Below are 23,513 nucleotides of genomic sequence, written 5' to 3'. Positions count from 1 at the left end.
ATTTAAATCATGTTACCCAAGTTTCTTGATTTAAGATGCAGAGCTCCAGCTACCGCCAAGAAGTTGCCTGGCGTTTTCATCGACTCTCGATTGCTTTTGCTTGGTGGAGAGGCGTAAAGTTGAAAGGGCAACTGTGAAGCAAGGAGACACGTGCAAACTCAGAATTTGTAATTTTGGTGAGTTACTATAGTTTAAACATGTTTAAATATGGACCAACATGGATATTTTAGGACAGTAATGGCTTACGTGACGAGAAGGGAATCGTAAGGTTAGCCGAGCAGCGTGTTTGCTAAATGTGCTGTCTGGTTAGCCGCAATAGCATGAACGCATAGTAAGTTTAGGTCCTGCTAATTCCAGAATAATCGATCACATAGTTAGACACAAGACTTTAAACATGTTTCGAATACATCGTTTTTGTTTAAGCCAACGGGTTGAACTAGTTCATGCAGACACGTATCTTTATTCATTGTTGTTAGTTTGTCCTGGCAGCATTAATATTCGATTGTAGCTGAGATAGGCGCCAGCGCCCCCCGCGACCCCAAAAAGGGAATAAGCGGTAGAAAATGGATGGATGGATGGATGTATTTGTAATTTCACCGTCTGAACGCCACGTTAGGTGTGAGAAGCAGCTCCGTTTCCTGCAAAGATGGCTGCCATATATTCTGGCATCCATCTGAAGCTAAAGAGCACCCAGACACCATGGGAGGACAAGTTAAAACTAGCACGGTTTGCCTGGATCTCCAGTCAGTGCTTGCTGCCCAACAAAGAACAGGTAAACATCATTATGAAGTAATATGTACATATAGGTTCCAAAATTGTAACCAGTGATCTTGATTTTGTGTCGTCTTAGGTTTTGCTGGATTGGTGCACGAATGCTTTGAGCGGCTGGTACAGTAAAAAACACCAGTTCTCACAAGATGTTGTGGAGGGCTTGTGGCATTACCTAGATGACTTTCTTCATTGCCGTAAGCTCCACACCGCTCTCAAGCAGGGAAAGACCGTCAGTGTGAGGCTTAACATGGCACAGGTTGGTGATTAATTAAATAGTTCTGTATCAGCATCGAACGAGTATGACGATCCTCCTGGTAGGGGTGTATCCCTTTATGAAGGATGTCTGTGCGTGACTTTGTTTAACATGGAGAGACTGGTGAAAAGACAGTCACCACACGATCCTTGACAGAATCGGGTCAGGGTCCAGTGCCATGGAGTGCAAGACTGCAGCCTTATTCAGCCATCGCAGCAGTTGTGGTAGTTCTTAAATCTACCGTCTCCTGCTTGTTCCGCCATTGAGTTCTTCACCGTATCCCTGGCTAGGGGGCAGTCTGGTACTAGGCCTTTGCCAAGGGCCTCTTGGGTTAACAGTAGTAAAGGGGTTAACCTCCTAGTGCCCCAAGACCCCATAGAGGATACGTTTTGTTAACGCTATATTATAAAAAATAAAAAAAGCCTTCCCCTCCATTTACTTCCTGGGTCATGATTCCACTTACGTCACCTCCACTGCCGGATGCACTTTAACGTGCATCCGTGAAATGATATGAAACTGTGTGATGTATTATACTGTAAGTGTGTTCATGTTCGAAATGAACTAAAGAAAGAAAGAAAGAACGTCATGCCCATAGGGATGTCCTGATTAACATTTTTGATCAGTCCAGTTAGGTTCATTAGGTCTTCATCTTACAGCCAGACCTGTGTGTTGCTTTTTGTACGTGACGGTTTCAGCTACAACTGTGTGCTGCCTCAGAGGTTGTTGCGTGACGTTGATGTGCTGTCTGTTCAGCTGATTCAAACAGTTTTTGGCGCTGTCTTCCTGCTTGCAGTAGCACGCTGACAGTGCCATATGCAGTCCGACTTCTTCAGAACTTTGTCCCAGGTGTGGAAAAGTTGGTACGCCCCCCTGTCCCAGTTCAGTCTTTTTGACGCGCTTCCAGATTTCGACGGCTTCTCTGAACCAACCGTGGCATTTGTTGCTCTCGCCGCCGATGACATGGGCATTGTCCCAATCCATGTGGCGGTTACCCCTCTTGCAGTGGTCTGATATGGCAGATTACAGCTGTTCTTGTTCTGCTTGTTGTCTGGTGGCTCGTGTGCTCGTTTTTGATGTTTCCTTTTTCTTATTCTCATCTATGCCCTTTTTTGTTTTTTTGTGATATTGAATGCTCTGCCAGGTTCTCGTGCATATGATTTGTAGCCCGACAAACAAGTTATCTTAAATATTACGTTGCATTTGCAGTGTTTCCCACAGGTTAAGGCATCTATTTGTGGTGGTGTGGTTGGGCAGAGGGGGGGTTGGGGGGGTGGCGGCGGCGATGATCAAGAAGAACGCGGAGTTAGAATATAATTACAACATTTTATGTAGATATTTATATACATTTTTATATACATATTTACATATATATATACTATGTAACTACAAGTTCCATTCACAGACAGAGTCCCATTGCTTTTATGAATGGTCGAGCGAGTCAAAAGCCGGGGGAAAAAAAATAAAAAATATTTTTTTTATTTGTGGCGGCCGTAATTCTTTCGTGGCGGGCCGCCACAAATAAATGAATTTGTGGGAAACCCTGATTTGTGTTATTGGTCTATTTTGACCTTGGAGTGAACTAACTGTTGTAGTTTATTGTGAGGTATTGATGTTGTGATAGTTCATGGCTCGCTGCACCCTCTCTTGCGACCCCTCCTCCCCGATGTATGGAGATATGACAATGGCCCTGTTTTGTTTCTCATTACTTTGTTTGTTTTTTGTTTCCCCTTGAGGATGTTTTGTTCATATTGTTGTCGCCCTGTATCTATGGCCCACTTTGGGTAGTTGCAAGTTCTCAGTTCTTTTGTAATGTTCCGTGCCTCCTCTAATCTGTCTTGTTGTTGGGTGATAAGATGAGGCCTTTAATCCGATTCTGATACTTTAACAATGTATTATAGATCTTAAAATGTTTTTCTAGCAAGTTACTTAAGTAAAACAGGAACTATAAGTTTTTTGGAATTTTGCCTATTGTTCACAATCATTATGAAAGACAGTACTTAGAATTAGACAAACTTTAATGATCCACAAGGGAAATTGTTCCACGTTGACTTATATATATTTTTTGCATTCTAAATATTTATATTATTAAATAAATATTCTAAATGGACTGTTAACACGGACCACCAGTACAAGAAAGGACAGAGCAGGCTGTACTTCCTCAGGAGACTGCACTCCTTCAACATTTGTAGAAAACTCCTGTGGATGTACTACCAGTCTGTGGTTGCCAGTGTTCTGTTCTACATGGTAGTGTGCTGGGGGGGCAGTACATCTAAGAAGGACGGCTCCAGACTTGAGAAACTGATCAGGTGGGCCGGTTCTACAATCGGAATGAAACTGGACTCACTGGTGACGGTGGCAGAGAAGAGGACTGTGGACAAACTAGTGAGCATCCTGGATGATGCCAGTCACCCTCTGCATAGCGTTATCAGTAGCCAGAGGAGCCTGTTCAGTGCTAGACTCATTCATCCCAAGTGCAGGACTAATAGACTCAAAAACTCCTTTGTCCCACACGCCATTAGACTGTACAACTCCTCTCTGGGACGGGGGAAGGGGGGTATTAAGATGACAGGGGATGCAAAACATTAACAGTGCAATACGTTTTCATAACATGGTCACTACTGCCTACTTTGTCTTGTTATATTCTTATTTTACTGTTATATTGTTATTCCCATTGTTTTTATTCGTTTTTGTAATATTTCTCTATTTTGTTTCCTTTTAAACCCCCATTATTTACTTTTTACTTTTTTAAAAAAAAAATTGATCTCAACTCTGTACACTGCTGCTGGAATTTTAATTTTCCTGAAGGAACTCTCCTGAAGGAATCAATAAAGTACTATCTATCTATCTAACTATCTATCTATCAATCTATTAAATAAATGTGTTCAAAAGTCCGATTACAATGGAGCCTATGGTACTGTAGCTGTTCAATTCTGGCTGTAGAACCCCTAAAATACATCCAAACACCTCCATTGGGGTTTTATACACATGATGTAAGTATATATGTAATGTAGTAACAGGCACATTTATAATAACATTTAATATTTACGTATTTTGATCAATTTAAGCATCAATATTGACCTAGTGGTTAGAGTGTCCGCCCTGAGATCGGTAGTTTGTGAGTTCAAACCCCGGCCGAGTCATACCAAAGACTATGAAAAAACGGGACCCATTGCCTCCCTGCTTGGCACTCAGCATCAAGGGTTGGAATTGGGGGTTAAATCACCATAAATGATTCCCGGGCGCGGCACCGCTGCTTCCCACTGCTCCCCTCCCTTCCCAGGGAGTGATCAGGGGGATGGGTCAAATGCAGAGGACAAATTTCACACACTTAGTGTGTGTGTGTGACAATCATTGGTACTTTAAATTTTTATCACTGATTTATGCTCACTGCAGATTTTATGAAAGCCAACAAACCTAATAAAACATCACTTACCATGCAAGGTCTGATGTCATGAGGATGCAGACTGCTAGGATGTTCATATATTCCCATTTGGAAAAAAAATATCTCTTAATCCTCGCGAAGAAACAGGGTGCTGGGGATGAACAAGCGCTTTTCGTGTCTTTCTCTTAGGTTCCAGCTCCCAAATGGCAGTCAAAGTTTCCCAACTTGTCGGGTTACCTACTCAAACATCTCATGTACATGAAAATGCATAATTTATGATCTAGAATAAACCTACAGGGAGCAGGGAAGCGAGAAAGCAGCAGACCACTACTTCTGGTTTCCTTTGAGATTTTTTCCGGCCACATATCCGATAGGATTTTGATTTCCGAGCCATTACTTTGACAATATTTTAAGGAACTGACATTTTTTAATAACAAATAACTAAAGTAAACAAAATAACATCAATATACTGTATATGTAATCCTATTACATTTATAATTTATTGCAAATCAGATGTATTAAATTTGTGGTATTGAATGCTATAATTATTTTTGACAAAATGAAGTGACTAGTAGCTACAATAGCTGAAAAGAAACAAAAACTACTATTGGCTCCGGTTTAAGTTTGGCTCCGGTTTAAGTTATTTGTATGGAGGTAATTTGTGTCTGTATAACTTGTTGCTTTTTTGATATTTAATTTATGTACTTTGAGTGATTTTTTTAGTTTGAATAATGTGAACTGAATGAATGTTTACTTCATAAAATTATGAACATACAGCAAATTCCACATAGTGCTGCATTACCTGCCTCTTTGTAAGACCCGCGTCACATGACGTCAAACGTGACACCTCATTGGCTGGTTCTGAAAGAGGATCAATTGCTTCAGTCTTAATTTACTGGAAGTCGGGCAGTATGACTCGGTTGGTAGAGCCGCTATGCCAGTCACTGCAGTTGTGTCCTTGAGCAAGACACTTTGACCACCAAAATGTTAAACTGGGTCACTTGCTGTGCATGCATCTTTAAATTCTCTGTTTTTCAAAGTGTAGTAAACGACCTGTTTCAATATTCTTGCTGAAGGGATAAGACTGTATTTCCGATGCCTTGCATTTTCATATTGAGCTGGTTCAGATGTTCTGTCATATCCACGAGATAGTAAATCTTCAGGAGCCACTCAGTGTTAGCTAGCTCACGATGCCCGACGCCTTTCATTTAAAAAAAAAAGTCAGGATTTCGCTCAGGCATGCCGCAGAGCGGCTGAGCACCTTCCCTCTTGACAACCAACGTATATTGCTGTGCAAAAGCAGACCAGGATATTTATTCCCAACTTCATCCTGCAGTGTTTTAAATTGGCGATCATTTAAAGCTCGGGAACAATAAAGTTGACCACTCGAATGACCAGCGATATCACCTCACCAAGCTGCTCGCCATACATATGAGATCAAAGCGCCTCCTGATGTAGAATGCAATGAAAACTTGGGATGGGTCTATCTTCATGTTCACGAAGAAGCACTACAAATCCTTTGTTTATCCCACCATTCACAGAGCACCATCCATACACACCGAAACAAGTTTATCCATCGTTAGATTTTTTTCCTTAACGAACTCAATGAAAGACATGAATAAATCCTCTCCTCTTGTTGTCCCTTTCATTGGCAAAACAGCAAAACTTTCCTCACGCGGAATTTTACCGCCAACAGACTGTGCAATCACACTGAACTGCGCTAAATGGCTTACATCAGTTGACTCATCCAAAACGAGGGAAAAGAATGGCGCTGCATTTATGTGTTTCACTTGTGTGTCCTCCACTTGATTTGCCATCATGATGGTATGATCGTGAAGAGTTCTTGCTGACTGAGGCATGTCTTTTATTGGTTTGATGATGTTGTCCTTATGCGAAAAGTCGTTAAAAAGTTAATTGGCCACATGAAACATGAATGTTTGGGCATAGTCGGCATCTATGAATGGCTTTCCGTTCCTCACTATTGCTAAAGAACCAGCAAAGCTAGCCGAATTGAAGTCACCTTGTCGGGTCCATACACGGAGTTGCTGCTGATTAGCTTGCTCTATGTACTGTAGCTCTTGGCATTTTTTCCTCCTGCTGTCCGCTGCTGGATATATCGATGCAAAAATAGCATGGCGTGTGTCGAAGTGCCGCTTTACGTATATTTGAACGTTTCATCGATTTAATTTTATCATTGCATATTAGACACACCGCAGAACCTGCTCTTTCCACAAAGGCAAATTCCTCTGTCCATTCCTCCTGAAATGTGAAGTACTCATCTTTTTTTCTTTTCGCCAACTTCTTTGTCGAAGCGGTTTGTGCTGCACGAACTAGCTAGCTAGCTAAAAGAGGGGGAGTTTACTTCTTAACCTGACGATGACCTGTGGGGCGACCGCATCATCCAATAAAAATATAGGACCCTTCTATACCTCGAAGGACAGATAGGTTTGCCTGAGTCTTGAACAGGTGCGGTTGAAAACGGATTGATGGATTAGAATGCATGAGAATGTTTTATATTTTGAACATCATTTTTAACACTGACTTCCGGCGGAATTATTAATTACTTATAGTTTTAAGCAATGTCAGCTAAGATTTATTTGAAAGCCAGATGTAGTCGTCAAAAAAGCCACATCTGGCTCGCGAGCCATAGGTTTCTTACCCCTGCTGTAGCGGTTAGTTTTTTGTCTCGTCCTGCTTGTTGTGTGTGTGTGTGTGTGTGTAGCATGCTGAGCCATTCCTTTTCCTTGAGTCCTCTAGTGATAATGCAACGTGGAAGAAACCTAGTTAGTTTTCCACCATGGCAGTGAGGATTAGTATCTTAGAAGCGGCTCCCCATTGTCGATACACGACGCGTTCATGAGAGCTTGCTCTCAAATTCGAGACGGTATTCTGGCAAGACATGCACCCTCCTGAAGTTATTGCAACTTCTGCATGTGTGTAACAAGGAATATGGGAATGGAATTGTGTCTCCTTAAACGTGCATCCTTTTGAAGGAATCTTTTTTCATGCGAGTTCGATTTTTCATCTAGCTGTGGTAAAGATCAGTTTAAAAATGATATTTGATGATCACAATCGGGACATCTGTGTTGACTACGCTTAAAATATATCCAAATTTAATTTCTGTCATCTTGAGAAGATAAATGACTGCTTAAATGTGAATGTGTACCTGTCTTTTTGTGATATGTAATATGCCTCAAGTGGTTGTGAGTTAAAACATCTTTTTTCCCATTGTTTTTTTGCTTCCAGCTGCTCCTCAACCTCCTTGAAGAGAGTGCTTGTGACCCCACCACGCTCTCAGTTGGTGTTCCCACCCTGCTGAGTGTATGTCAGGGTATCCTCTCATCTTCTGTTGTCTCCTCTATCTTCACCACCAAATACGAACTCATGGTCAGTCTCACGGTCAAGGTTTGCTCCTTCACATGCCTTCAACTGCAGCAAGCTTCACTTGCAGGATCTCATCAGCCTGAACCCACAACAGACACTGTGAGTGACTTCTCCCCTCAAAGTGATAGCACCCCTAAGCCGGAGTTAGAGGAGGACAAGCCAAAGCAAAATGACCTCTCAGCTCATTTATTTGAGTTGTTGCTGCAGGTTTTAACGGCATATTTATCAGTTCAGCGCCAGCAAGCCAATCCGAATAGGGTCTGGACTTTGGTAACCAGCCAGATGATCCAGCCGTTAGTGCTCCTCAGACACATGCTCACATCTGTTGACTATGTTCCTTCCCACACAAATCTGTGTGTCAGTCAGCAGCTCTGCAGAGATCTGCGTGTTAAGATAGACGCCATTCTTCAGTTTTCTCTCTTCTCTGCTGAGCACCTGGCATCCTACAAGGAGGATTTGCTTCCTTCAAGGGAGGTTTCCAAGAAACGTGGCACCCCTTGGACAAAAAGCCCCTTAAGGCCTGCCAATGATTTGATTTGCAAACTTGTTTCCTGTGATCCGCCGCTCCCCTATTCTGTGATGTCAAACACCATACCGCTGCTGTTTAAGTTCTTTCTGGAAAGCTACAGGAAAACTCGAGGAGAAAACGAGGAAGATCAGAGGATGCTGTGTTTTAGTTTCCTCACGCGATTGGTTCCTGCTTTAGATCTGTCCCCCTCCAGCTCGTCCGGTTCCCCAGAAAGCTGGAGTCTGGCCCTGCTAGCTACGGAATCACTGCTCAGCCAGGTGCTGTCTGCGGATATTTACAACGTGACATCAGACAAAATAAGACACAGAGAGGTCCAGCTGAAATTTTACAGAAGCCTCGTACAAATCTTCTTCAATCAGGCCCAGCCAAGGTAAATAACAGTTTTCTAACTTCTAGTTAATGTTAGAGCTAAAATCTGTTGTTCAGCAGGTAATATTGTGATTTATCACATCTTTTAGCATACCTGCGTGGTACCGCTGTTTGAAGGTGCTACTGGGTCTCAACCACCTGATTCTTGAACCAGACCTGGACAAGTTGTTATCCTCAGCCTGGGTTGCTGCTGAATGTATGGACACACGAGTCCAACGGGCCAGACAGGTATTGATCATGTCCTTTGTTTTATTATAACAACGTTAATGTAGAATATAACCACCAAGCGGTACAGTTTAGTTCAATTTGTTACAGCAAAAAACCTCTGATATGACTTGCATTTTTGTGAGAGGATAACTATCGGGTGATATCATAGCATACCAGTTACATTTGACCAAAATTAGAGATGAGTGATATGGCCATGTACAGTTTATTGCAACCTCTTGTAAAAACTATATATATCATGATATACAAAACCCAAAACTAATAAAGTTGGCATGTTGTGTAAATTGTAAATAAAAACGAATACAATGATTTGCAAATCCTTTTCAACCTATATTTAATTGAATCGACTGCAAAGACAAGACACTAAACATTCGAACTGGTAAACTTTATTTTTTTGCAAATATTTGCTCATTTGGAATTTGTTGCCTGCAACATGTTTCAAAAAAGCTGGCGTAAGTGGCAAAAAAGACTGAGGAAGTTGAGGAATGCTCATCTAACACTTATTTGGAACATCCCACAGGGGAACAGGCTAATTGTTCATCAAATCATCAAAAGGTTCAGAGAATCTGGAGAAATCACTGCACGTAAGCGGCAAGACCGGAAACCAACATTGAATGCCCGTAACCTTCGATTCCTTAGGCAGTACTGCATCAAAAAGTGACATCAGTGTGTAAAGGATATCACTACTTGGGCTCAGGAACACTTCAGAAAACCACTGTCAGTAACTGCAGTTTGTGGCTACATCTGTAAGTGCAAGTAAAAACTGTACTATGAAAGCCATTTACTAGCAACACCCAGAAACGCCGCTGGCTTTGCTGGGCTCGAGTTCATTTAAGATGGACGGATGCAAAGCGGACAAGTTTTCTGTGGTCTGATGAGTCCAAATTTCAAATTGTTTTTTGAAACTGTGGACGTCGTGTCTTCCGGACCAAAGAGGAAAAGGACCATTCAGATTTTTTTAGGCGCAAAGTTCAAAAGCTAAGCATTTGTGATGGTATGAGGGTGTATTAGTGCCCAAGGAAACCTAAACATCTGTGAAGGCACCATCAATGCTGAAAGGTACATACAGGTTTTGGAGAAACATATGTTGCCATCCAAGTAACGTCTTTTTCAATCAATCAATCAATCAATGTTTACTTATATAGCCCTAAATCACTAGTGTCTCAAAGAGCTGCACAAACCACTACGACATCCTCGGTAGGCCCACATAAGGGCAAGGAAAACTCACACCCAGTGGGACATCGGTGACAATAATGACCCAGTGGGACGTCGGTGACAATGATGACTATGAGAACCTTAGAGAGGAGGAAAGCAATGGATGTCGAGCGGGTCTAACATGATACTGTGAAAGTTCAATCCACAATGGATCCAACACAGTCGCGAGAGTCCAGTCCAAAGCGGATCCAACACAGCAGCGAGAGTCCCGTTCACAGCGGAGCCAGCAGGAAACCATCCCAAGCGGAGGCGGATCAGCAGCGCAGAGATGTCCCCAGCCGATACACAGGCGAGCAGTACATGGCCACCGGATCGGACCGGACCCCCTCCACAAGGGAGAGTGGGACATAGAAGAAAAAGAAAAGAAACGGCAGATCAACTGGTCTAAAAAGGGAGTCTATTTAAAGGCTAGAGTATACAAATGAGTTTTAAGGTGAGACTTAAATGCTTCCACTGAGGTGGCATCTCGAACTGTTACCGGGAGGGCATTCCAGAGTACTGGAGCCCGAACGGAAAACGCTCTATAGCCCGCAGACTTTTTTTGGGCTTTGGGAATCACTAATAAGCCGGAGTCCTTTGAACGCAGATTTCTTGCCGGGACATATGGTACAATACAATCGGCAAGATAGGATGGAGCTAGACCGTGTAGTATTTTATACGTAAGTAGTAAAACCTTAAAGTCACATCTTAAGTGCACAGGAAGCCAGTGCAGGTGAGCCAGTACAGGCGTAATGTGATCAAACTTTTTTGTTGTTGTCAAAAGTCTAGCAGCCGCATTTTGTACCAACTGTAATCTTTTAATGCTAGACATGGGGAGACCCGAAAATAATACGTTACAGTAGTCGAGGCGAGACGTAACAAACGCATGGATAATGATCTCAGCGTCTTTAGTGGACAGAATGGAGCGAATTTTAGCGATATTACGGAGATGAAAGAAGGCCGTTTTAGTAACGCTTTTAATGTGTGACTCAAAGGAGAGAGTTGGGTCGAAGATAATACCCAGATTCTTTACCGTGTCGCCTTGTTTAATTTTTTGGTTGTCAAATGTTAGAGTTGTATTATTAAATAGAGTTCGGTGTCTAGCAGGACCGATAATCAGCATTTCCGTTTTTTTGGCGTTGAGTTGCAAAAAGTTAGCGGACATCCATTGTTTAATTTCATTAAGACACGCCTCCAGCTGACTACAATCTGGCGTGTTGGTCAGCTTTAGGGGCATGTAGAGTTGGGTGTCATCAGCATAACAGTGAAAGCTAATACCGTATTTGCGTATGATGTCACCTAGCGGCAGCATGTAGATGCTGAAGAGTGCAGGGCCAAGGACCGAACCCTGGGGAACTCCACACGTTACCTTAACGTAGTCCGAGGTCACATTGTTATGGGAGACACACTGCATCCTATCAGTAAGATAAGAGTTAAACCAAGACAGGGCTAAGTCTGACATACCAATTCGTGTTTTGATACGTTCTAATAAAATATTATGATCGACGGTATCGAAAGCAGCGCTAAGATCGAGGAGCAGCAACATAGATGACGCATCAGAATCCATCGTTAGCAAAAGATCATTAGTCATTTTTGCGAGGGCTGTCTCCGTGGAGTGATTTGCCCTGAAACCGGATTGAAAGGTTTCACATAGATTGTTAGATGCTAAGTGTTCATTTAACTGCTCCGCAACAATTTTTTCAAGGATTTTTGAAATAAAGGGAAGGTGAGACACCGGTCGGTAGTTTACCATGAAGTCAGGATCGAGGTTAGGTCTTTTAAGAAGAGGATGAATAACCGCTTTTTTGAATGCTAGGGGAACAGTGCCCGAGGAGAGTGATAAGTTTATAATATTTAGCACTGATGGACCTAATAATACAAAGAGCTCCTTGATCAGTTTCCCAGGAAGAGGGTCAAGTAAACACGTTGTCTGTTTTATTCCATTTACACGTTGTAACAATTCCTCTAATGTTATTTCCTCAAAACGAGAGAAACTATTTTGGAGGGCAGTATCCGCCGTATATACCATCGTATCAGTGTTAATAGAACCCCGTTGTAGCTGGGACGTATTGTCTTTAATCTCCTTTCTAATGACTTCAATTTTCTTACTAAAGAATTGCATAAAGTCATCAGCTGAGTGGGTTGAGCTACTGCAAGGGGTCCCTTGTTGGGTTAGCGGTGCTACCGTACTAAACAAATTTAGGATCGTTTTTATTACGGTGGATGAGATTTGAGTAATATTTAGCTTTAGCTAAGGTAAGCATGTGTTTATAAGTTATTAAACCATCACTCCATGCTTGATGGTGCACCTCAAGTTTAGTTGTGCGCCATTTGCGTTCCAGCTTTCTACATAATAATTTCTGAGCTCTAGTTCTTCTGTAAACCACGGTGTGCGCTTTTTTGGAGCCTTTTTTAACTTTAGCGGTGCTATGTTATCAATGGTTTCGTGCAGGGCGTGGTTAAAGTTGTTAGTGAGGTTATCAATAGAGCCCACATACTTTGGGAATGGTGCCATTACCGAGGGCATTAGGTCAGCAAGAGTTGTCGTTGTGGCCGTATTAATGTTGCGGCTGCTATAGCAGTTATTATTATTAGTTTGACGAACATGCGTCTGAACCTCGAATTTTATAAGGTAATGATCGGACAATACTTTAGTATACGGGAGTATCGTAACTTTGGAAACGGTGATACCCCTGACAAGCACTAGGTCTATCGTATTACCGTTGCGATGCGTGGGTTCATTTATTATTTGTGTGAGACCACAGCTACCAATTACAGTCTGGAGCGCTGCGCACGGTGGGTCCGATGGGGTATTCATATGGATATTAAAGTCCCCCATTATGATTATATTATCGGCGTGTGTCACTAGATCAGCAACGAACTCTGAGAATTCATTGATAAAGTCCGAATAGGGCCCTGGGGTGCGGTAGATAACAGCCAGGTGTAGAGGCAGCGGTGTGACAGACCTCATAGTAAGCACCTCAAACGATTTATATTTATTATTTATGTTGGGACTAAGGTTAAAGTTTTCGTTGTATATTAGTGCGACCCCCCGACCCCTTTTAAGCGGACGGGCAATATGCGCATGTGTAAAGTTAGGAGGACATGCCTCATTTAGCGCAAAAAAGTTGTTTGGTTTAAGCCAGGTTTCGCTGAGACCGATGACGTTAAGATTGTTGTCTCTGATAATATCATTAACTAACAACGTTTTGGGAGACAATGATCTTATGTTTAAAAAACCTATATTATAGGTAGTGGGCTGTTTTAGGGAGTTTTTGATCAAATTATTCGTAGTAGCAATATTAATAATGTTGTGTTTATTATGCCCAGTGCATTTAGTATAATTACGACCATATCTAGGAATTGATACGACAGGAATTTTCCGATTGTTTGATTGTTGCTTTGATAAACTGCACGCATCATGGTTAGCCACCTCAGTAACGGGAATTTTCCGATTGTTTGTTTGTTGCTTTGATAAACTGCACTCATCATAGTTAGCCACCTCAGTAAAACACATGTCCAACTCTGAAACACTCAAAGCAGAAAAAACTTGTTCTAATTTAACTGACTCCTTACCCAGACCAGTAGTCTCGCATTTTCCATTTAAATCCGTCTTCAGGATGGAGGGAAGTGGTGTTCTGTGGGGATTAGCCTTCTGCTTTGTTTTTAGCCCCGCTCGGCATCCGCGTTTCCGATCACACCGCTGGCGTCTGCTCCGTAGACGGCCCCCGCTGCTACTAGACTCCCCTGCTTCACAGGCCGCTGGATGTAGCCGCCGACGTATTCCCATGCTAGTTAGCACGTTTAGCACGCATTTCATGGACGCCGCTGCTTATTTTATTTACCAAGTCAATTCCAAGCCACATTCTGAACATGTTACAACAGTGTGGCTTTGTAATAATATAATGTGGGTACTAGACTGGCCTGCCTGTAGTCTAGACCTGTCTACCATTGAAAATGTGTGGCGCATTGTTAAGCGTAAAATACGACAACAAAGATCTCGTACTGTTGAACAATTAAAGTTGTACATCAAGCAAGAATGGGAAATAATTCCATCTGAAAAGCTTAAAAAATTGGTCTCCCAAACCTTTACTGAGTGTCGTTAAAAGGAAAGGCCATGTAACATGGTGGCAAAAATGCCCCTGTGCCAACTTTTTTGCAATGTGTCTCTGCCATTAAATTCTAAGTTAATGACTATTTGCAAAAAAAATTAAAATAAATTCTCAGTTCGAACATTAAATAGCTTGTGTTTGCAGTTTATTCAGTTGATTATAAGTTGAAAAGGATTTGCAAATGATTGTATTCTGTTTTTATTCATGATTTACACAACATGCCAACTTCACTGGTTTTGTTTTTTGTATTAGTCATAAATTACAATACAACAATTTAAAACTGGTTTACAAAGGCTTCTAATATGGCTGGTGGTGTACACTTTGCAGTAATATATTGCGTAATTTCCGGTTGTATTATTTTCTGCTCGGTTTTATCAAGTGCTGCCCTGCACACTTTACTTGGAATGGTTACTAGTTTTTTGTAATGATCGGCTCATTTCTTTTTTCCATACGATTCGACTTAATTTGATACTTTGGAATAAAGATTCGATTCCAAATGATTCTCAATTATAAATCAATACTTTTTAAATAATAGTGGGTGCCAGTTCGATGATTAACTACCTTCCTTCATAAAATAGATAAACACCACAGATAAATGTCGATATTACTTAAAAGAAAACTGGTTTTGTTAAATAGAATTCTACCCAAACATTTGGTAAAGTCAAAAACAAATAAAGCAACAAGATAAGTATCCAAAGTAAATCTGTACAGCAGATCACATGGGCATCTACATCAACAATTTGATTTGCCTTACTGGCTGGAGTCGACAAATAAAAAAATAAAAAATAGGTTTTTTGAATTTTTTTAATTGCTTAGGAATCGTTACAAGTAAGAATGGCGATTCATTCAAAGATCAATTTTTTTTGACACCCCTACTGTTTACATTCAAGAGCTGGAGCTTAGTGTTTAGCATGGCTTCTTGTATCCTCTTGTGGTGTGTAGTGTAGCATGGTTAGCTACTCCTCGATCTGCATACCTAATCAAATTTGCTATTCGCTGGGGTTAAGTTCCAATAAACCACAAACCGGAAAAACAACGCAAATAATGGGTGCATCCAGAAAAAGCTCTTGAGTATGCCTACTATTACTACCGGTACTCTACACCAGGGGTGCAGGAAATTGGTCCCAAATTTGATGTATAAGATAGTTTCCCAAATGTAATGCTTATTAACACTGACCGCTTTAAGGCTCACACAATTATTGATGGAATGTCCACAAAAGTAACTAGCCACCTAGAAGAAAAAGATCTTTGTCACAGGTACAACTTATATACATCAAAATTTTGTCTCTGCATTTGAGCCATCGTCTTTTGAGAACCAGTGGGCAGCCATCTTGTAGCGCCCCGAGGCCGTATCTGGCTCGTTGTGTTTCAGCTTCTTGGTCGGTAAAGTTTCCCTGTGTTGCCAATACAGACGTAGACGTAGTATCCTGCCCAAGGACACAACAGCAACGATTGGGATGTTGACAGGATTAGGCAAAATTTTTACTCTTTACTCACAGTATGCTAAAAATCACCTGACTGTGTTTGGCCTGTGGCACATTGGCATATTTTCACTTTGACCCTGGGAGAATAAAGTTTCGGCACCCCTACTGTAAACCTTATCATAGGACTGCCCTATTTATCAAACACAACTTAAAATTGGTTTTACATATTAAGAAAGCCGTTAGTCATATAGTATCCAGTAAGTACTTGCAATACATGCAGTTACACAACATCACATCTTGTCAAAGCATTTTCATGCTGAGAAATGTTAAGTAAAATGACTTTTGAGAAGGCACCTCCTGCTGGATTCATTGTTGCAGCAATTTTTCTTTTTACTTTTTTTTTCTTTACCTTGTGGATAGCGTCATCCAACTGGAGTTGGGTGACATGGACAATATAGGATATACATTTGATAAATTTGAGCGTTGATGGAGCTTTTAATACTATAATCCTGACGATTTTGGCGCCGCCAGGGTCATTTCTGTGAATCGTTTAAATCCGGGGAGAAACTTATAGGGGGGGTTAGGTACTTGTGTTTTTTGTCCCTGCGTTGACCAAGTTATCAGTACAAGGCAGAGAATTCCCGCGAAAAATATAATGCCAATGTGTGAAGGCACCAGATTGGCTAGCTCTACTATCAGCTGACATTAACCAATGACATTGCCCGTTATAGGCGTCTGCACGCGTCGTTTGCCGACAATATCTAGTCCCTAAACCTCAATTATTGTGAGCATTTCTGAACTAGTATTCTGTTTATATTGGTTGTGTTTATCGGCTACTAGTCTGGAAATAAAACACAGTAGCTCTCAATTAACATGTTTCTTTATTGACAAAACAGTTTCAGACATGGTTAATCTTATTCAAGATAGGAATGCTTCATTAGCAAAAGATATCAATAAGGGCGTGAGAAACAAGTGGAACTGGGCATTGCTCGATATATTTATCAAACTGAAGGTGAAAATTACCAACAATATCGTAAAAGTAGACCAACTGATCAGCGATTTCATTGCAAAGTGCGATGAACCGGGACGTGCTCAGTGCTTATATTGCAAGGACATTGTGAACTATGGATCTCGGGGAAAGGTGTCACTCTTAGACCACGCGAAATCGGCAAGGCATCTAAGTAAAGTGAGTTTACAGAGAAGAATTCTGGTTAATCCATTTGAAGGCCTATTTTTGTCTATAATCCAAAAGTGTGCAAGAATTTGATATATGTGTAAACTTGTATACATACATTTTTATCACATGAAACATTTTTATGAAAATATTTGCTAATAAATGTGAAATTTTGGTCAGGATAATATTGTCAGATTTTGACTCAAAATAGCAGGAAATGCATCCTAAGCTAACATAGATCTCAACATTTTTCTGGGGGGATGCCCCAGACCCCCTTAGCTGTGCGGCCTTCCGCAAAGCGGTGTTTTAGGATTGAAAACATTTCAGCTGATTTTGTAAATCTTCTTTCCCATTCCTGTATAATTATATTGTCATAATGCATGTTAATGACACATTCTAGCCATGTCTGTAGATTTGACAGCGACAAGTGAACTGCTGCATCCTCGAAACAATGTCGTGTTTTCACTGGCGGCTAATGTCCCTCCACAGTGCAAAGCCACTTTTAAGTCAGTAATATATTACGTTTCCTACAAATATCATTCCAGGAGGACGAGGAATCGTTAAAAATGCAATACTACACACTGTAGGAGGATATGCTAACCGCAAGCTGGAGCCCTTGAATGTCGTAACAAGGTGTGCAAATTGATGCAAATATCGACAATTCCGATACCACTTAGTATAGTATCAAGTCGATACCACAGTTTTTAAATCGATTTTGATTTTTTTTTTTTTTTTTTAGTATGACATTTTTTTTTGTTCTATGTATTGTTACATACTCAGGAAATAAGTTCCTGCTTACAGAAGGGCTTTAAGGGCAAAATCCAACAAATTTAAATCAGAGCCAATAATCGCTCAAAATAAAAATAAAAAAAATGATATGGTACACCCCCATCCTGTGTTTTAGTCTGGTTATAATTGTGATCAAAATTGTAATCATTCAATGATCTTGAAAATTTGATGTATCAGTACCAGCATTGGTATATTAAGCCTCTGTAATTACTTGGTATTGGATACATACCCACATTTGTAGTATTTCCCAAAACGTATGTAAAGTATCAAGAATGCATGTTTTATTATATTTTAACAAAAGTGTAGGTAGGACCATGTTACAAAATAAAGTTACCAGATATTAACAGGAAATTGGCAAGTAGAATAATACTAATTTTGAGAAAATAATATAACTGGAATTTATGTATTATGTTGGGCTGCAACTCACGATTAATTTGATAATTGTCATGCACAATAGCAATAATTTTTCTTAGGGGAGTTTCAAGCCTGGCTATTACCTATTCCAACCATTCTGCAATGTTGGATGCTGAATGTCTTTCCTCTAGTGGAGTGGTTCTTAACTTTGGAGGTACCGAACCCCACCAGTTTAATATGCGCATTCACCGAACCCTTCTTTAGTGAAAAATAAAAAAATATTTTTTTCAAATTCAAGACATAGGTACATGTTTTTTTTACTGGTGCACAAAATGAACCGTGCATGAATATCACCTTGTTCAAAGAACAAAACCAACACAGTGCATAAACTCACAACAAATTACACACCTGCAAATCAGTGGGACTTCTGCTGTTGCCTTTGAGAGACCAGTTCAGATATGCTTTACTTCACCTTGGCAAGTGTCACTCTCATGTCATTCTCACAGCAAAGTCTGTTCCTTTTCTTCGTTTTTATTTCCAGCATCCTCGAAAATGATTGCTCGCAAAGATATATTGTAACATATGGTATAAAAAACTCCAGGGCTTTCTTAGCAATAACTGGATACTTTTCCATTTGTTGACACCAAAACGTTGAGAGCGTTGTTGTTCTGAAGAGTTGCTGTTGAACCTGCTGGCTCTGCTGAATTTCAATGATTTTGTCGAGGTGTTCATCATTGACATCTGCTGTCTCAACAGCAAACGTGAACAGCTGTCTCACCCATGCTGGATATGACTCTCTTGTATGGAAGTATCTGTCGAGAGACTTTGCAAGCTCATCTAAGTGCGTAGCAATTGTTTGCTTCAGTTCCATGGGTACAGAAATGTCTCCGTATCCAGACACATCTTCGATCTTACTTACACAGTCGTCCAGAAGGGGAAAGTTTGTGAAGTTATTGTTCTCTGTTCGTCGTTTCCATGACAGTAGATTTTTTTTAAAAACCTTCAGGTTTTCTTCCGCTTCCATGATGTTGACTCCACCACCCTGCATCTACTGATTGAGATGATTGAGAGCTGTGAAAATATCAGCCATGTATGCTAAAATGAGAATGAACTCAGAATTTTTGAAGCGATCTGCATGACAATGTTGGTGTTCTCGCAAAAACAGGGCTAATTCCACACACGCATGGCAAAAACACGATTCAGCACCTGTCCCCGGGATAACCACCGAACATTAGAATGGTACAGAAGTACCTCGAATTCAGAGCCAATTTCTTTACACAGCTCACTGAAGATGCGGTGCCTCAGAGCACTATTTTGCACATAGTTCACACGTTCCACTACAGTTTTTAATACTTCTGCCATTTTTGGAGGCAAGGTTTTTGTTGCCAACACATGCATGTGCAGAATACAATGCGTGACAATGATGTGTGGTGCATCGGCTTTTACTAGCGCACCTAAACCAGACTTTCTTCCCAGCTCGACTGGAACTCCGTCCGTACAAACTGCAGAAACCATATCCCAGGAAAGATTCTTGTCGCTGAAGAAGTCACCCACAAGTTTCTTCACATCAATTGCCTTAGTTGTTGTTGTAAGAGGCTTACAAAATTTAAATTCTTCTTTTATCATGTTGTCTTTCACATAGCACACATAAACCGCAAGCTGGCTTAGATTAGAAACGTCTGTGGACTCGTCGAGTTGAAGGCTGAATTTTGCCAGGCTTGAAATCAGATCTGCGACTACTTGAGCCAAGATGTCTTTTACTCATATACTCTATTCCAGTGGTTCTCAACTTTTTTTCAGTGATGTACCCCCTGTGAACATTTTTTTTAACTCTAGTACCCCCTAATCAGAGCAAAGCATTTTTGGTTGGAAAAAAAGAGATAAAGAAGTAAAATACAGCACTATGTCATCAGTTTCTGATTTATTAAATTGTATAACAGTGCAAAATATTGGTCATTTGTAATGGTCTTTCTTGAATTATTTGGAAAAAATATATAAAAATAACTAAAAACTTGTGATTCAATTATAAATAAATATTTCTACACATAGAAGTAATCATCAGCTTAAAGTGCCCTCTCTGGGGATTGTAATAGAACATGAACTTAATTCTAGACATTTCTTCACAAAAAAGAAATCTTTAACATCAATATTTATGGGACATGTCCACAAAAAATCTAGCTGTCACGACTGAATATTGCATTGTTGTATTTGTTTTCAGTTTATGAACTTACATTCATATTTTGTTGAAGTATTATTCAATAAATATATAATTATAAAGGATTTTTGAATTGCTGCTATTTTCAGAATGTTTTTAAAAAAAAAAAATCTCACGTACCCCTTGGCATACCTTCAAGTACCTCCAGGGGTACGCGTACCCCCGTTTGAGAACCACTGCTCTATTCTCTTGCTGATGGTGTCATTTGAAAGAGGAATTTCGGAGAATTTACCTTCGGCCGCTGTTCTGAATATCAGATTCGCCATCTTTAACGCAACTGGTTTTATGAGTATTTCACCAATGGTGTGTGGCTTGCCTTGCTTTGCAATCAGGTAAGCATCTTCGTACGATGCTGTGAGGAACGGTTTCTTAATGGGTACAAATCCAAAAGCAGGCAGAGTGGCTTTTTCATCGAATCTGTCTCTCTTCGATTTGAATTCAGCAAGCGTTGTGTTCTTGTATTCCCCATCTTCATGCAGGTTCATGAAGTGTTCCTCTAGTTTTGCCGGTGCGAGACTAGAGTGGCTCAACTTGACATTGCAAATCGTGCTGCTCGACATAGGATGGATTAAAATATCAACAAATAAATCACATAACGTACTACCACGACAGTCACATGTTGACTACGGAGTGTACTAAATTCCCCGCAGCACTGATTGGCCAATCAATGTATTACCTGCAACCAGTAATGGCCAAGCGGGGCGTGTCATCACGAATGGACAGTCCCACGTTGATTACGGAGTGTAATAAATTCCCCGCTGCACTGATTGGCCAAGCAATGTATTGTAATAATCCCAGTAATTTAGGCTCATACTTCTTCTTTATTTGTCTTGTCTTTATTGTACAAGATGCAATTTAACCACACAACAGCTCCAATGTGCGTCTCTCCTCTTTTCCGGCAAAACTCGAATCCCCACTTCCTATCAACAATGGCACTTCCCCGGAAGTCCCGCCCCCCAACCAAAGCCATTGGCTAACACCCCGTAGCCAACCGCTACATCATCATCTGCAGCCAGTGATGGCCAAGCGGGGCGTGTCATCACGAATTGACACAATGAGTTGGGTGTGTCTTGCTCTCCGCGGCAGAAGCTCCGCCGAACCCCTGAAACCGACTCATCGAACCCCTAGGGTTCGATCGAATCCCGGTTAAGAACCACTGCTCTAGTGGCATGGTCGTAAGGCAGATTGACTTAATGTTTCATTCGTCTCCAATGTAGTGGCATGTATTGCCAAGGTGGCTACACTTGTCCACACATCAGGAGTGAGAGCAATTTTGTTCTGGGTGGCTTTTATGTCAGTTTACACTGCATGGAATGTCTGCTCCTACTTCCTCTCCATCAGTTTGGTTAAATGGTTCCTCGAGGGAAGAGTGTAACCAAGGTCGAGGACGTGAATCATTTGTCTAAAACATTCATCCTCCACCATTGATAGTGACCTCATGTCAGTTACCAACATATTCAGGATAGCATCAGTCAATGCAGCCGTTTGCCATGGTGTGCAGACCTTCTTTTGTACCAAGTCACTAATGCTGGCTTGTTTCTTTCTGAAATGAGAGAAACCATATTAGGATTGCACAAATCTCATCATTCACATGTAACTCAATACTTACCCAGTTGATTTGATTAATAAATAAATCTGAGGTAAAGACATACGCCACCACATAAAAAAAAACAGCGTAATTAAATAAATGGACATTGGAGTTGCAGAATACACCAATAAAAACACAGAAATGTAACTCATCAGATCAGAACTGGACCACTTTAATCCATTTTGAAACCAATCTAAAATATTTCTGTCCGTTACGTTTATTTCAAAATTGGTAAACATGCGTTTTCTCTCTCAAAACGGAGTCAAATGTGCCGGAGACACATTATCAGCCCCGCGTTGCAACAAAGACATAACGTTAACGTTACTCACAAAAAAGCTGAACTTATGAATGCCTGTTGCGACTCAAATCACAGAAAATGAAGTCGTCGCACCATCCAAAAAGTTCCTAACACTCTGAAAGTTAATACACAACAGCTGATGCTCACTTCCTTAAAAAAAATCTCCTCGTTAACAAAAGATTAAAATCACACAAAAACGGACACAACGGATCAATATACTCGGACTATGGACTTAAAAAAGTTACGTACCATGAGTGCTTCCCTTCATCCATGGCTCCTCTTCAGGTGCTCCCGAAGCAATGTTGTCCTTCCGTGCCACGCGAGGTACATGCTGCATGTTTTGAAGTAAACTGTCTTCTTTGAAGTCTTTAAAGTAAAGTGATCCGACACTTTGGACGACTTAAGTCGTACACTTTTCTCCATTGAAACAATAACCTCGAGAAGTTTCTCCGCTGAACTGTCCGTACTGTTTCCTTTTGCCATTTTTCGAATGTTTCCAGGCAAAAGAGACGGCGTGGTCACGTGAGCTGCACATGACACTTTAGGGCTGGCTCACTGCCACCACATGAGACGTGCATGCGCATAGCATAGATCCAAGGGATCGATGACTAAATTAATCGCCAACTATTTCAAAATCGATTTAATCGATTAGTTGTTGCAGCCCTAGTAATTTGTTACTTCTATGACCTTCTATCGCTCGGCTGTCTAGGGCCTGCTGACGTACTGCGTAACAGTGTGGTACGCCAGCTGCACTGAAGCAGACAAACAGGCAATTCAGAGGGTCATGAAGTCTGCACAAAAAAATCATCGGCTGCCCCCTCCCCTCCCTAAATGATTTATACAACTCCCGTTGCCTCAACAGAGCAAAAAGCATCACCAAAGACCGCACACACCCTGGCTTCCACCTGTTCGACCTGCTACCATCGGGCAGGCGCTACAGGTGCATCAGAGCCAGAACAAACAGGCTCAGAGACAGCTTCTTTCCCAGAGCTGTCACCATGTTGAACTCTAACTTAAAATAATACTAATTCACCTCTATACAATTTCCTTCCCTAACACCCTACTGTGCAATACTACCTTCGAGTGCAATACGTCCGACACTGATTCTTATTTATTACTTCGGTACTCTTGTCTTGTTCTGTATATAGTACAGTATTTTGTATTTCTATAGTGTTTTGTATATTGTACAGGATTGCTTATTATTTTAATTGGATAGTAGTCTGTTTATTTCAATTGTTAGTTTTTCCTTAATTACCAGTTGTTAACTTTTTTTACCCCATATTTGTTCCCACTACCGCACCTTAAGTTGGAGTCCTTTATCTTGTTATATGCAAATATAATTACATTAAAATCCATTCTATACTATTCTATTCTATTCTGCATATGTCAAAAGCCAAATTAGGAACCTTTGTAATGTTCAGCTTTTTGAAATGGTTCTATTACATTTTATAT

General features: G+C 40.8%; 2 protein-coding genes across 2 annotated transcripts in view; one reads left to right on the top strand and one right to left on the bottom strand.

Annotated features, from left to right (window-relative positions):
• Window positions 1-111, bottom strand: part of abcb10 (ATP-binding cassette, sub-family B (MDR/TAP), member 10) — a 31,614-nt gene extending 31,503 nt beyond the window's left edge. Inside the window, exon 1 of the mRNA XM_061879708.1 lies at window positions 17-111. Within this exon, the coding sequence (XP_061735692.1) occupies window positions 17-80 (64 nt within the window). The 5' untranslated portion in view covers window positions 81-111. The remainder of the gene's footprint in view (window positions 1-16) is intronic.
• The window catches only part of urb2 (URB2 ribosome biogenesis homolog), a 63,724-nt gene that overhangs the window by 51 nt on the left and 40,160 nt on the right, over window positions 1-23,513 (top strand). The window contains exons 1-5 of the mRNA XM_061879682.1: window positions 1-176; window positions 617-772; window positions 851-1,027; window positions 7,653-8,689; window positions 8,778-8,916. The exon at window positions 1-176 is cut by the window's left edge and continues 51 nt beyond it. Coding sequence (XP_061735666.1) covers window positions 647-772; window positions 851-1,027; window positions 7,653-8,689; window positions 8,778-8,916 — 1,479 coding nt within the window. The 5' untranslated portion in view covers window positions 1-176; window positions 617-646. The remainder of the gene's footprint in view (window positions 177-616; window positions 773-850; window positions 1,028-7,652; window positions 8,690-8,777; window positions 8,917-23,513) is intronic.

The sequence above is a fragment of the Nerophis ophidion genome, linkage group LG02, assembly GCF_033978795.1.
Source record: "Nerophis ophidion isolate RoL-2023_Sa linkage group LG02, RoL_Noph_v1.0, whole genome shotgun sequence".
NCBI lineage: Eukaryota > Metazoa > Chordata > Actinopteri > Syngnathiformes > Syngnathidae > Nerophis > Nerophis ophidion.
The sequence above is the reverse complement of the archived record's forward strand: the minus strand, read 5'-3'. Positions and strand labels throughout refer to the sequence as shown.